This window comes from Neodiprion fabricii, chromosome 3 (genome assembly GCF_021155785.1).
Source record: "Neodiprion fabricii isolate iyNeoFabr1 chromosome 3, iyNeoFabr1.1, whole genome shotgun sequence".
Lineage (NCBI taxonomy): Eukaryota > Metazoa > Arthropoda > Insecta > Hymenoptera > Diprionidae > Neodiprion > Neodiprion fabricii.
This window is the reverse complement of record NC_060241.1, coordinates 12,118,682-12,134,133: the sequence shown is the minus strand read 5'-3', so window position 1 is coordinate 12,134,133 and position 15,452 is coordinate 12,118,682. Positions and strand designations below refer to the sequence as shown.

Here is a 15,452-nt window from a genome sequence, read left to right as displayed (position 1 = left end):
GCTCTGAAGAAGCCTGGGTTCCGTTGATGTCGTTCTTAGCTGTCTCTAACGGGGACTGCCTTCGCTCGCTCGTCCGACATCCCTTGAAACGTCGGGCGGCGAGCGAGTTTCCGTTGAATTTACAATTTCGAACAAAGGCTCGCCTCGCAACAGTCATTCTCGAAGCGCGTGATTTCGCGCTCGCCTCATCCCCGTGTTGATTACACCCGGGATCTGGCGAGCGCGAAGACGCTGACGTTGCTGGCTGTCCAACTACGCCGTTGCGCTTGGCTACTCCACGAACTGGTTATAATAAAATATTTGGTATGGACTAACTAAAACTATGCTTCCTTGTTTCTAAAAATAATAATAATATATAAAATAATTGATATAATCGGTAATATATTATAGTTTTGGGTAAATATGCGGCGCTCGTGACAAGTGCGCATGCGATAGAGAAAGAGAACTGTTGTCTTGGAGTCGTTACTAACCTGAAATATTATATCACATGTGCTTTTCTATATAATTGTAATAAAAATGGCTAAAAAGTGTTTTTTATGTGACTTATGTGATTCTTTAATTGACTTTAATGATAAGACGTTTGAAAATATTTCATTAAAATTAGCTTTTCGTAAAAAGAAGAATTTCAAGTATAAAGACGTTGAGTTAACTAAAGCGTCTCTCGATTTTGTATTGCATCCTTTTCTGTTGCATGGGAAATTTAGATTGGATCTCTCTGTCACTCTATTGCCAGTTCGGCCGATATTTTAATTTTTTAAATTCGGCAACCGTTATTAGGGCCAATATTTTTGCAGTCAACCCTATATCAACGTGTTCAGAATAAAACAGCGCACATGTTGATATAAAATTTTTTCATTAATCATGAAAAGTGTAAGAACCTAATTTTAATACACCTGTTTTTACCTGTCAACCTAGTAGTCTGGCCAGGTTAAAAATCGGCAACCTATCGATTGCACACTCTACAGGTTTCATACTTTCTGTTGGTATAAGATTTTTTCATTAATCTCACCGGTACAATTTTTAAAAAAAAATCATTTTTTAATTAACAATTTAATATAGCCTTGCCAGGATTTTTTCAGGCAACCTATTTTTTATTTATTGTTTAGTGTATAAAATTTAATTTGAAACATAATTTATTCATTAATCACCTTGGTGAAGATCGATTTAGGGCCGGATCCTCTACTATATATATCCTACTAATTTCCAGTTCCGACATCTTCTTGGTCGGCTGACGGTCCACGCAGCTGATAAAGTTGAATTTTTCTAAATACCCTGCATTCAATAAAAGTTCAATTCCACAAGTTTCTTATAATTAAGGAATAGTTTATAAAGAGAAGTCGGAAAAAACAGAGCCGCGGCTGAAATAAACTTACGTTTTATATTTCATTCATCTCCATCACAATTTCCAATAAACATGATTCGACACGCAATTCTTGGAAAAATCGTATAGGAATCCCTCACCTAGCAGACTGATTTGATCGACTTGTCACCCATTGAGCTCTTTGTCAGCATTGTCTCAAAAGCTATCATTCTCTGGCATTTTTTTTTCCATGAGTTGCAGAATTCTAGACTCACAATAAGTGATTGAATTAACACAACAACAAAACAGATCTTATCGATTGCCGCTATGTGTGATTAGTTAGTGGTACACAACATCGAATAATCGATGAAGGTGGAGTGACTAGTGAAAACCCATGGTAACGTTCCCCGTTTTTTGAAATCGACTGTTAACATAGCTAAATGTCGGGCCCGTTGTAGATGACATACCAACTGTAGGTGAGTACATCATCAAACATCAAACTGGCTTGGTCGGTCTGCCGTTATCTTGATTCAGAACTCTCAGTATCCTATCTACTAGCCTACCCAACTGATTGGACTGATACTGCACAACAAACTCATAACCTAACTGTTGCTTCAATACGACAGCATTTGCATAAAGAATTCGAGCAGTGATTTTTCGCTGCAAGGTTTTGCAGAACGTTTTTCCGAAATTATTCATAATCGAAGGCAAGAATGAAGTAATTTTGCAGCAATGATACAATCCTACGTGCAGTGCAATGGATTGGTATCGAGCTCAAATAGGTCAGTAAAATCGCTCACCCATTTATGTCAGATTCCTTGGCAACTCTGCACAGAATGCCTCTGTCCATCAGACATTTTCCAGTAATGGGATCTGGTGGAGCTAAGTTAATGTAGGGTGGCTCTTCTAAAAAAGTAATTTTCAAATGAAATTTTTCAGGCACCCCTTGCGGCGGAGTATGGGAGCCACCGGGCCAAACTATATCCTTGATATCCAGCCCTTCTTTTTGCCAGGATTTCCATATTCCAATCTGCAATTGACAACATATTTATTTAAGTAACTTGATATTCAATAGAACAACATAATATATAATTGTAAGCAATTTAGCCAACAATTTCATATCGTAGGAGCTGATTCTACAAAACAATAATGGTTGAAAAAAAGGCTGATTAACTCTGTAATCACTTATCAGCGGATTATGTACAGGCTACCATGCGCACGTGGTTCATTGTTTGCTGGCCTCAACTGGCTGTGTCTTGCGTACACGCTTCTCATTACACTGACTTACGCACTCATAGGCCAGCTGAAAAGCATGAAAGGTAGTACGTTTTGCTGCGAATCTGTAAAATTGAGCTAAGAGTACTTCGATGACATAATGAAATGGTATTAATAATTTTGCGATCAGCTCCCAAGGTCATCGTAAAAAAAAAATAAGTGTGCAGTTCACACGTGGTAGAAGTGAAACCTTCAGAAACTAAACTGCGAGCGAATAAGGCGAATGCAGTATCAGGAGTGAAATAATTATTTGGTTTATTGATAGTCGTTTCATCAAGTTTCATCCAGTTTGAAATCATTACGGTGCTGAAGAAGTTGAGTTTTCGATACATCGATAGTTGTTTCATCGAGTTTTATTGAGTTTCAAATCATTGTCGCGCTAATTGAGTTAAGTTTTGCATTTCTGGTTCAACGATATTTTCATCACATCGATAGTCGTTTCATTTCGTTTTATCGAGTTTCAAATCACTCCCGTGCAGAAGAAGTTTTCACTTCCAAAAGGTTGAATCGTTTCATTTGGAACCTAATAATTTAGTCAAAAACTATGTCAAACAAAAGTTGTTGGCGACAAAAAAAAACCGCGATAAAGTATCGCATATTGATCTTCGTATCTTCAGAAATAGGAGAGACAAAAACTACAAACAAATAGTGAAAACAGTAATCAATTCGTGTATATGATATACGTAGACTGTAACGTGGCATTTTTGATGCCCGTTAGAAGGGGCTCCTTGGACCCTTGGCGGAACCAAATTTAGGGGTTTCCATGATTGGGTCGCGAAGACTTTGTGAAAGAGTCCCAGAACTAAAGTTACGCATCCGAAACTACGGAGGGGACACTTGAGCGAATAGCGTAAGATGATTCAGATTTTTTTTTTTTTGAGTTTACTCCTTAAGAAACGATTTGAATTATAGGGCCCAGTACGGAAATTATGTAAGGAGTAAAATCAAGTGTAGCACGAAAACTTGAGGCGTTACGTAGAAAGAGACAAACATGGATGTCCCTAAATTAGGGGACACGGATCAGCAAGCGTGATACCTGACTGAAATGTAACCGAAAATTTCTTTACCGGAAGCTCGTCCGACGCATAGATTTTGAATTATAAGCGATAGAGCTGGGCCAATCAGAGTGCACCATTTCGTCTGGATTTGCTGCCACGGATATTGCTGTTTTGTTCGCCTGGGTGAATTATTATTATTCGTTTACGAATTAAATATCGGCACCTCCCCTCTCTCCCTGTTGTACCCCTTCTCGGGCGCTGACCTCGGTATCGTTGCCGCGGCACACGCTGCCGGCCGCACATCACGGACGCATACTCGTGCGTGTGAACATAAGCGAATCCCCAGCTACACAATACTACAAAACACACATCTACGAGTGAAAATAAAAATAAATCTCCAAATAAATCAGCGGATGTAAGATTTAATGTTATAAAACATTTCCAATCATCGATGTATGCATAAAATTAGAGACTTTAGATGATTAATATGCCGTTAGGGTTCATAATTACTCATTCAATCAATCTGGCTTGAGATCTTCAGAATTATGCTTTCCGAACATTTTTTGTGTCTTTGCAACATAATTTTTCCACTAGTTTTAAATTCATCATTGACATCCGATTTTTCAATAATGCGAGAGAAAAATAACTCGCTGAATTGACGTGTCAATAGGTTTGTAAATCAATTACGATTCACCTGAGTTAATACTAAAGAACTGAATAAATGAGAATTATTTGAGATATAACTGAATTAGGAAGAGTTGTCATAAGTCAAGTTACTTCAAATTACTTTAGATTCGTGTCAAAATTTTATGTTTAGAGAAAAAAATGATTAAATTCAAATAAAAAAGTAATTTTAAATTAAGAAGACGAAAATTCCGAAATACCTGAATTTGAATGAAGCAGTTCGAATTTAATAAATCTATCTGAATTTGAGGAAAAATAATTATTATTGTTTGGAATAGAAAAATGAAGTCGAATTACATGAATAAATTCAATTAATTCAACTCAAAAAAATATGGTGTCATTCAGATTCCTACTTATTTCCTCGTCGATTCAATGCGGGTCTGGAGTGGCAAGTAACGTTGAAATTGTTGAGATCAATGCTAGTGATGGCCACTTATCTGAGAATGATCGATGTATCGATTAATCGATTTCAACAAAATAATCGGACACGGCTCGATTGAATTGGTAAAAATTAATCGATTTGGTAAATTTCTGCGTGTAGTCTTAATATCAGAAGAGATATTTTTATAATTCATAGTCTTATTCAAAATATTTTAAAGTTTGATAAATTTTGAGTAATTGATACTTAAATCACATACATCGATACTGAATTGCATCGTCCGTGTGAGTAAACAAGCGGCTTAAGGCTGACCGTGAGCCAGCCCTCGAACTTCCCGTTTTCACACTGCCAATTCAAGGTTCATGGAACAAATTTATATTATTATCCAATTTCAATTTCCAACTACAAATTCAGAGTTGTGATTGACGATTCAAAAGCCCTCGCATGTCATATTACATAAAAAAATATTACGTTTTTTTTTTATTTTGAATCACTAATACTGGATCGACCATCATAAATTTTGGAAATCTGACCTTGGATCGGTCAGATATGCGTCCGTGATGTGCGGCCGGCAGCGTGTGCCGCGGCAACGATACCGAGGTCAGCGCCCGAGAAGGGGTACAACAGGGAGAGAGGGGAGGTGCCGATATTTAATTCGTAAACGAATAATAATAATTCACCCAGGCGAACAAAACAGCAATATCCGTGGCGGCAAATCCAAACGAAATGGTGCACTCTGATTGGCCCAGCTCTATCGCTTATAATTCAAAATCTATGCGTCGGACGAGCTTCCGGTAAAGAAATTCTCGGTTGCATTTCAGTCAGGTATCACGCTGGCTGGTCCGTGTCCCCCAATTTAGGGATATCCTGTATATGGGGCATTCCAGGTCAATTCGACAAGGGACTGCCCCTCTTCCTCTCCAATCTGAGTCTTAATGACCAGAGGTGTTTCGTTAGCCTAAAATAACATCTCCAAATTTTTCTCAGTCTTTCATCAACCGCCCTGACGCCCCTTCGACCCCTTAAGTGATAATACTTTCGAAAACGGTCAAACGGACATTTTTGAAAATTATGAAAAAAATGACATCAATTCTGTAGCCAAAATGAAAAATGTCACAAACAAAATCGAAGTGGGTAGGCAGAACGGTAATTTTTTATCAATTTTTTCAACGAATAATTTTTTCTTTAGTAATTTTAATTTTCTTCGCATTTTTCAGGATTCAATATATTTTCCTAAATGCAACACCATCGGGAAAGTAATATAAATTTAGGAAAAGACTTTGGAAGGATTTTTACAAATGAATAAATACTATTGCATTTTATGATCTGCGAATTTTATATGATGTGTAATTTATCGAGGATGAATAATTTTTTACATTTACGCTTTCGTCGCTTTGGGAAATCACACAATGTATCTTTTGTAAATGTGATATTCGGCTAACATTTTCAAATCTCTTTTCTATTTTTACTTTTTCGTTATCGTAAAATTGCTTCGTTGAAAATTCTACAGAAATATTAGGGAGATTGAAAGATTGATTTGCCTAATGGTACAACTCATTTGCAGTGGTGATTTGGCAATCTGATGGGCGCCGGGCGCTGTAAACTTGCTCGGGCTGCTTCTCGCTTCAGAGTCCCGCCAACGCCATCACACAGACCTTTCCCATGTTTTGTGGCAAAGAAATGCCACTCCGCTTTGATACCAAAGTCTTTTTCGTGATAATATATGTAAACAGCATGTGACAAATTTTTAAATTATTGGGGTGCACTATCAGAAAATAAGTAAATTTTTCTGACATTGTCACAGATCGACTTAATGTAGTTCACGACGATTGTCGTGTGAAGATGGACTGCAACTGAATCATGAACCGTATTGTCAGAGACGATTGCCAAACTTTTGTGTCCATCTTTAAAATAAATGACGACTCAGTAATCTGTTGCCTGAGCGTTATTCTAATGGAAACTCGGTGCCGCATCTTGGATAACGAAAGCATAATTTTCGGCAAAATAGCATATTGCCAGAAACTCTCCTTCTTGCAATGATTCTTTTAAACTTTTCACGGAATTTCCTTGATTTTTGGAAATGAAAACATGAGGCAAAAGATCTTTCACTTTCCCACAGAAATCTTCGATGAATTCATAAAATTCTTCAAGAAAAGTTTCGAGCGAAGTTCGAGGTTTGGCTATCCATTACTTGTATGTTATCTCATTGACTTCATTATTGGAAAACAATTCATCCAAAAGGCTGTACAAAAATTTGATTCCCGGACAGTTCGAACATTTTCCTAGGCAGCAATCTTTGGTAGAATCACGAGACAAAATGGCGTTGACATAATCCTTGTAGCTAGCGATAGGCTGTATAGTGTCTTTGCTGAGCTCTTTCAAAGAGCAACCTGAAATATTTGATTTTAATTGCTATCATTTTCTGTTAATCACATATGTTGTATCCTCAATGCGTTTTCGGATAGATACAACGATAATTTCTCAACATTAATGTAAATCGTATATTTCGAAGAAACGAACGAGTGTATTTCGAAATACCTAAGAATGTGTCGAATAAGCATAAGAAGCGACCAAGACCGATTCGATGCGTTGACTAACGACCCAAATTCAATGTGGAAATGAAAGGATGCAAAAGTGCAAACGAGTCAACCTTCGATATGAAAACTATCGAACAAAATGATCAGTCTTAATTGATACGTCGAATGAAGCAGTTGGTCTCGGTATTCATACGACGATTATCTCTAATTCTTACTTAAACTTTGTAAAAAGAATTTGATTATTTTAATAAACTATTATCTTGTTTTAACTTCTAAGTTAAACTTCAGTTTTTTATTGGCAATAATCCCGAATAAAAATCCTTTATCGGTTAACTATCCGATTTTCCGATATAAAACATATTCTTTTCACAAATTCGTTGTAAAGCTGAAGATTACCTGAGTTCATCGGCTTCACATTCTGATGGATTGAACAGACAAATATCGTATGAGTACCAGAAGCACCTGCTAAAGTGCAGTGCTTTGGCCTCATAGATGCGAAAGTTGAAAAGCCTATCTTTTTGTCAGGATACTCCAGACGAAAGCTTTCAAACAATTCTTTGAAATTTGAAAAAATTAATTTCCTTCGGACATAAGTTTGGTTCCCACCTACATCACGTACTGATACGTATTCTTTTTTACTAGGCATCGTAAGACTGTTCCTCTCATCATCGTAAAATTCGAGTACAGCTTTTTTTCGTGTCTTCGCATATTTTTTTTCCTGTATTATGAATTAGTAGAGAATTTTTGTTTTTCCGTATAATTTTTCTAAAAAACAGTTGTGCTTAAGATGATAAGATAACAAACAATGCACACCGTGCTTTTTATTGGGTAAAGACAATATCCCTTTACTTTCAAGGAGTTTCTTTGATTCTTGTGCCATATACAACGTGGTGTTCATCGTTTGTGATATGTTTATGGTTGGGAAAACACACTAGTAGGGGTGCATCCTCGGGTTCTCGATCACGCAGGAGTGAAAGGGGTAGGAGGAACGATTGAGATTTTTGGATGATTTACTCTTTATTCATTTGAGACTGTAACGGTCTTTTCGTTCTCGCGGTTTGTGTAGACTGTGATTCACTCCAATTGCGGAGGCCCTCGCAATTAACGAAAAGCTTCCGTTAACAATTTTCTTTTATGATTTTTTATTATCTTTATTTTAAACGAAATTTCGGACGTTGGTATAATTCAAGGACATGTATGGATAAAATTAGAATCGAAGAAGAGACGCGAATAAATATCAACAAAAAGAATAAATAAATGTATAAATAAAATGGGGTCGGCGGACATCTAGGACGACAACAATTTCATAAAAGTCATACTCATAAAAATTACAAATAAACTAGGACAGGTCAGAACGTAGATAAAACTTATCATCAGCGTTATTATGGATATTCTTCAGATCCCTAATTCCGTGCGCGGCGAATTCGTATTCCCTCGTCCGTCATTCTTGGTGGGCTTTCCTCCATCGGGAATCCGGATGCGTTTACTGTTTCGTCGGTTGTCTTTCTTCTTTCTTGATAATTCTTTATTGCGAGCGCACGCTGCTGACGATCTCCTCATCCGTCGTCTCCCGCTTCCCGCTCGATCGATTCGAAACCGTCCTCTCTCTTCCACTTCTCGATCGATTGTCTTACCGTCCTCTCTCTTCCACTTCTCGATCGATTCTCCTCCGTCGTATCGCCGCTTAGGTGAAAGCCCCCCTCCCTACGGACCTACCTATCACTGAGTTCCGTAGTCTCTCTGGCGGCTAAATTCAACTGTTACAAGACCTACTGACAATTACGCGAATGCTATGGAGGCTAGGGGACGAGTGAGTCTTGCTCTCGTGCTGTACTCTCTACGACACACCATTACACACTTGCGTCAAACCGATGCTACTGAGCCCACTTACACAACACTCCCCCTTGTGAAAAAAAAGCTTCCTTCTTACGTTTTCAAGTACAATCATCTGGATAACGTTGAGGAGAGTGTATTCTGCTTCTATCTCTTGAAACTCTTTGAACTTGAGGCCCTTGTAATTCATCATTTTCCGTTTCTTCTACATTTAACGCACTGCGTTCAATTTCCATACTATTAGGCTCTATATTTACCATATCTTGTACCTTATTCTGGACAACATTCCTCACATTTTGCACATATTCACCAACTTTAACGTTACTTATACAATCTAATTTAGTAAATTCATGATCAGGTACATAATAATATTCTTCATCAATAAACGTTTTCGATCGGTTTTCTGTGTTTTCGCCGATTTTCAGCATTTGATTTATGTGTCTTTTCCAGACCTTGTTATTGTCAAATTTGATTAAATAATGCAAATTAGCTATTCTTTTAATTACTCTACCGAAAAACGACTTGACCTTGTTACTATAATTCCTACAACTTACTCTGTTGTTTATGCAAAAACTTCTTATAGAGTTATCAATTGTTTGAATAATTTTTTTCTGTGGTTTCATCAAATCAATTCTGCAACGTGGTTCTCTATTAAATGATAACTTGTAAGGACTTTTATCACATTTCGGCAATGATGTAATTCTATACTGATTTAACATTCTTTGCAAACAATACTCCAAATCCGTGTTCTGATTTTCCATCATTTTTGTTAACGATTTCTTTAGAATCTGGACAAAGGGTTCTGCTTGACCATTCGTTGTTAGATTACACGGGGCTGTGAATTTGTGTTGAATTCCATTTGTTTGTACAAATCTTAAAAATTCTCTTGAAATAAACGTCGTTCCATTATCCGAAACAATTACTTTTGGAGCATTGTATGCAGCAAACATTTTTCTACACAATGGTATAATAGTTTTAGTTTGCATTGTGACGTGGACTTTTCCCGCTCCTCGGTCACTCGGAGAAAATGACCGAGAACTTACCAAGTGCACAATAATTTGGCGTCCACGATGTCCCCTGAACCTGCAATAATACCGCGAAATTTGTTGGGCGCCTGGCGTGGTCAACACGCCTCGAAATCGGTAATACGATATACCGCGACCATATGCTCGATAGCTCAGTACCGTGGAGAGGGGAGGGGTAATTTTTGGGTAGAGAGAGATACGCCACACGTACGCCGACAAGTTATTTCACAAAGCAGCAAGAAAATTGAACAATATATTTCAAAATAGCGATAATACCAAAAAAAAATAAAAATAATAACAATACTGCGGAAGCTTGTCCTCGCGATCCCAAACGCAAACGCTTAGCTTACAAAAAAAAAAAGAACGAGCAAACAAAATAATCAATCACAAAAAAGAAAAAAATATGAAGGGATCCCGAAGACCTCTACGGCCTACGTGCGCTAGTCACTATACTACTCGTGACCGCTAATTTACACACAAAAAGAAACCAAACGCAAAATCGAACGCGACGCGCTGCTCGCGATCGTCCTCTACAGACCGGCGCTAATCGCCAACTTAACAATAACGGATTATGCAAATAAAGAAAAAACTAAACTGAAACGAGGCTCGTCGCGGCACCCGCGACCCTCCTCTAGGAACGAATATTTTTATTAGCGCGCACCCGAGCTCCACTTTCTCTGCGACGGCGGGACGCGGTCGCGAATTCGAATGCTCCCCGTGAGACTGCTCGCGACCTACACGAGAACGGAGGCTGTATCGGATGAAGTAAAATGACCCCGTGTATCGGATTTCAGTTACACTCAAACTCGAGGCAATAATGTCTCGGTTCAACCCGTGACTCGACTCGATCTCCTCGATCCCCCGAAATTAACGCTACTTCCTTACGCGCAACTCAGGCTACGGTCACCAAGCAAATGTATCGGCTAAAGAATCTCGAGTACAGTCGCTAACGCCAATCCTCATTGGCTATCCGTCCTCGGCAAGCCTTTACTAATGATCTCTCGAGATTCTCTCGCAAGAAGGTTAACAGCGCTTACCGCTCCACATCCACGCGATAAAAGGGCCAACTCCCTCGTGGTCCGTTGCTGCCATTTTCCTCACGATCACTCTATTTCCTCGAAACTCTCAAAACCAAAAAAAAAAACGCATGATCGCTGTGTTCGATAGTCCTCGTTAACCGCCAGAACTAGAGTGATCTCGAATGGTCGCAACGCCGATTTCATCACGCTAATCCTTCGTAACGTCATCACGCTAAGAATGCGCAACAATCGATCGGTCATCGATTTTGGGGATTGCGCAACTTGCCGCGCACCTGTCGTCGCTACGCGGCGCAGAACTTAAGGCTAGATCGCGATGTCGTCTCCCGCGCAGCTCTACGGAGTCCTGGGGTTGGGCGAGGTGGTGCTCCCTCGTCGCTAGCTGGTCTCTCGCGGTTGCCTTGGTTGGGCGTAGGCGGGGTGAGCGGGGAGACTGCGGTGCGCCGGCCGCCAGCGGGAATCGCGTCCGCCTTGGATTCCCGCGCTGCAAGGATCTGCGTTGCCTCCCCCTCCGCAGCCTCGGTGTCCTTCCCGCGAGATCTCCGCGGTTTCGCCTTGCCTCGAAAGATGTTCGGCGTCGGAGTTGGTCGCTGGAGGGTAGCCGGTGCACTCAAAAAAAAAAAAAATAAAAAAAAACAAAAGCCAGTAATATCTTGGTCGCAATGCGCTATTTCGTCCCTGTCGAAGCTCGGGTGCGTGACTCCAGTTCTGGCGCGCTCTAAGATTATTTCGTTACAGTATATTATTCACTATATGAATTTCTGGCCACTTTGAAAATGCGTCGACCAATACAAAAAACATCTTACTCTTGAAAGGCTCCGCAAAATCAATATCAATTCTTTCAAAAGGTTCTGTAGCTGTTTCCCAAATATGTTTCACTACTTTTGAAGCCTCATTTCTATATAAATTATACTCATAACAATTTTGCGTTACCTGTTCAATGTCACGGTGTATACCAGGCCACCAACAATGACCCCTAGCCAAATTTTTCATTTTTATAACACCAAAGTGTCCCGTATGCAATTCATTTAAAATCTTTGCTCTCAAAGTTCTTGGAACTACCACCGTGTGGTTTCTAAACAACATACCTTGTTCCAGACAAAATTCCTTTGGATTGCAATTTCAACACTTTTTAACCGACAAATCCTTACCTTTTTGTAATAAAGTAATGATATTGAACAGTTCCTTGTCATTTTCGTATTCTTTAATCACTTCCTCTGATGTGACTGGCAAAGTATGAATCATATTCATACTTTGCCAGTCATCAATAGATTCGCACTCTTCACTATCACATATTGGTAAACGAGATAGACAATCTGCATTCCCATTTTGTTCCGATCTTTTATACTGTATTTGTCAATTGTATCCCGACAAAAATACAGTGTAATACTGCATCCTTATTGCACTAAAAACCGGCAAACTTTTGGTTTTTGAAAAAATTTGAGTTAATGCACGATTGTCCGTTACCAACGTGAAATGATTCCGATAAATATACTGATGGAAATGCTTTATGGCGAACACTATTGCAAAAGCTTCTTTGTCCACGTGCGAATATTTCCGTTGTACTTTCCGTTGTACGTTTTTTTTTGGTAACCAACTGCATTCCGTAGACATTATCAGGCGGATAATCGGAGGTGTCAAATTTCTTCAAGTCCTGTTTGATGCAGTCGTACCTGTCAGGGACTGTGAAGTGATGTATCAAACTGTCCGTCTTAGTATACATAAATTTTGCCTAGTGTCCAAATTTCGTTTCAACATAATTGTAGTGAAAATCGTAAATAAAGATTTTCGACAGATTTAGAATAGAGAAGCCTGCATATAATGGTTTGTGAGTGTGACTTTAGTTTTACGCAATTCAACTATTATCATACCCTTACCAGAAATGGTGCAATAGCGGAAACTTGTTTTGGCAATGGTAGCTCTAGCACCATATCTACCATGCCATTTTGTGATCAATCTAACATCTCTGTATTTTCTAATATTTTTCATCGTCTTACCGAAAACTGCATTGTTCATTAATTTGTAAAAGTTTTTTTCGAATTCGTTTCTCCATTATCTTCTCAAATCGGTATTTAAATCTATGTACTTTTTAAGCCACGGTGTCTGCCTAAATCTAAGTACTCTGTGAATTTCAACTAATCTTAAACCTAGCTCTAAACATTGTTCCAAAACGCGGTGATGAATAACATAGTTTTGCATGGTAATTAATGCGGTCGTCAATTTCGGCTGCTTGCTATTCGAAGTCGGAGGCATGTACTCCTGCGAACACAGTGGCAAATCGTTGTGCATTTCATGCAGTTCCTCATGATATTCCAAAACCACCTCTAATACATAGCCAAACTCTGCTCCGTCCAAGTTGGGAAATACATCAAATTGTTCGAAATCTGGCATCCATTCAAAGCAACTGCATGGTAGAGCAAAGCTCATAGCAGCACCATATAAACTGTTGACATCGAAGTACATGAGATACGACTCTTCTAGTTCTGAAGTGAAAACACCTCCCATGTATCTAGTATTAGCCTTTGCATATCGATTAGAGTATTAGGACACGCCATCTCGAATACCTTTTTCAATAAACAGAACCATATCAACATCGGTGAGAAGCTCGAGTTTACCACCAGTACATTTCAGCATCGCGTAAAAAGAAAGACCGGGCGCTGTGTAATAATGTAAAGGGTCCAGGTTGTACGTTGCCCAACAACTCTGCCGAAAGTTTCCAAAAACGTCTGTCAATAGAAAAACGTCAGTTTTCAAATATAAGTCCGAGTACACTCTTGACGTTTTAATCCTGAAAGCGTGCCAAACTTTGCATGCGTGCCCGTGATCTTCACCCGACATATCTTGGTTGTTCAATTTTGAATAAAATTTTTCCTTGGGTGGTAACTGAACATCCTCGAATTTCTCCTAACAATCCATGTACTCATACGGGAAAACACCTTCCCTGGTTAATAATTCAAGTTTCTCGGAGCTAGTGCAAAATTTACGTGTGATTGTCTTCTGGATATCATTCAAATACGTTGCCAATTTTTCGAGGCTGCTGGGCATAAAATAATACGGATCTATAAATCTAAACTGTAGGTCCGTTCCTTCAACAAATTTAGTGAACGAAATGAAGTATTTGTCATCAATGGGTACAAGCTGAATAGTACCCTCAAAAGTTGTCGCCAATGCTTCAATCTGAAAATGCGAATCGTGATCTGACAGATTATGGATTATCACTGGGATAGTGTGTGAGTTCTGATAATTTAGATTACAGCCTCGGTGAGCCGCACCACGATACTTTCTATTGAAAAGACTGTGACCACGACGTTCGACGTGTTCGAGCGTAAACGGTTTTTCGCAAATGTGACACACCGTTGATAAATAAAATTTGTTAAGCTGATTGCAATTGAGCGGTCCTATGGGTACAACAGTTGTGAAATATGTTTGTAACGAATGTGCCAATTTTTCCAACTAATTCACAAACCATTGGATGCAAGTCTCTCCTCGTTTAATTTTGAACGTTGAAATGGAATCGTCGAAGGCGCAATGGAGGTAATATGCTACGCTGTACGAAACATGATTCTGGTAAATTGTTCTATTTTTTGACACTTGAGTATGAGTAGGTTGCAGCAAACATTCAAGATCCACGTAAATACAGAACAGAACGGTTTCTTTGTGCTTGAAATTTTTGGATTTCAGTATCTTTTTCTCCTCTGTGGGTTATTCAACCTTGGTCTTGTTCAAACTCATGCAATAAACTGTGTGCAAGTACGACCATTACAGTTCGAAATTTTAAAACTTGTTAATCGAGACAAATTTTGAATGCAAGTTAAATGAAAGATATTTTTTCATAACTTTACATATCAACATCATCGTCATCTTCAGTGATTTCAGTTTTTGTGGCTAAAAGATCAATCACAGGTTTATCAGACTCATTTTGACTGAAGTGAATCAGTACTATTTCACTTTTTTCCCGATCATCTTGGTCTATACCATGACGGAATGTCCGTTAAGTTTACCAAATTTTGAAATGATGTTTTTGTCCAGAGACATGAGAAACTTTATGTCATCATACCGTAGCACTGAGCTAAAATGCGGGTACGAGCTTGTCGCGTTGGGATTGTGTTGTCCGCTGGGAACAGAGCTGCGGTGACCGACCAAAGAAAGCAGTAAGAGTAGTTGTTTCTGATGTTCACCACAGCCTTCTTATCACTGAAATGCTTAGGTCACGGGGTGTGGGTATACAGACCACCTCGTAGCGGTGTATACTTGTTAATGTTGAAGGCAAGATTTATAATTTCAAGTCATGACCAGCCTGAATTCTATTCCTGGAACTCTTCCACCCTTTTCAACAAACGCTCTGTCGCGTTTTCGATGGACCATTCGTTAATATCCGTTGTCT

General features: G+C 38.9%; 1 protein-coding gene across 1 annotated transcript in view; it reads right to left on the bottom strand.

The window, feature by feature from the left end:
- The window catches only part of LOC124178533 (glutamate receptor ionotropic, NMDA 2B), a 2,057,245-nt gene that overhangs the window by 1,177,181 nt on the left and 864,612 nt on the right, over positions 1–15,452 (bottom strand). The window contains exon 8 of the mRNA XM_046561964.1: positions 2,101–2,330. Within this exon, the coding sequence (XP_046417920.1) occupies positions 2,101–2,330 (230 nt within the window). The remainder of the gene's footprint in view (positions 1–2,100; positions 2,331–15,452) is intronic.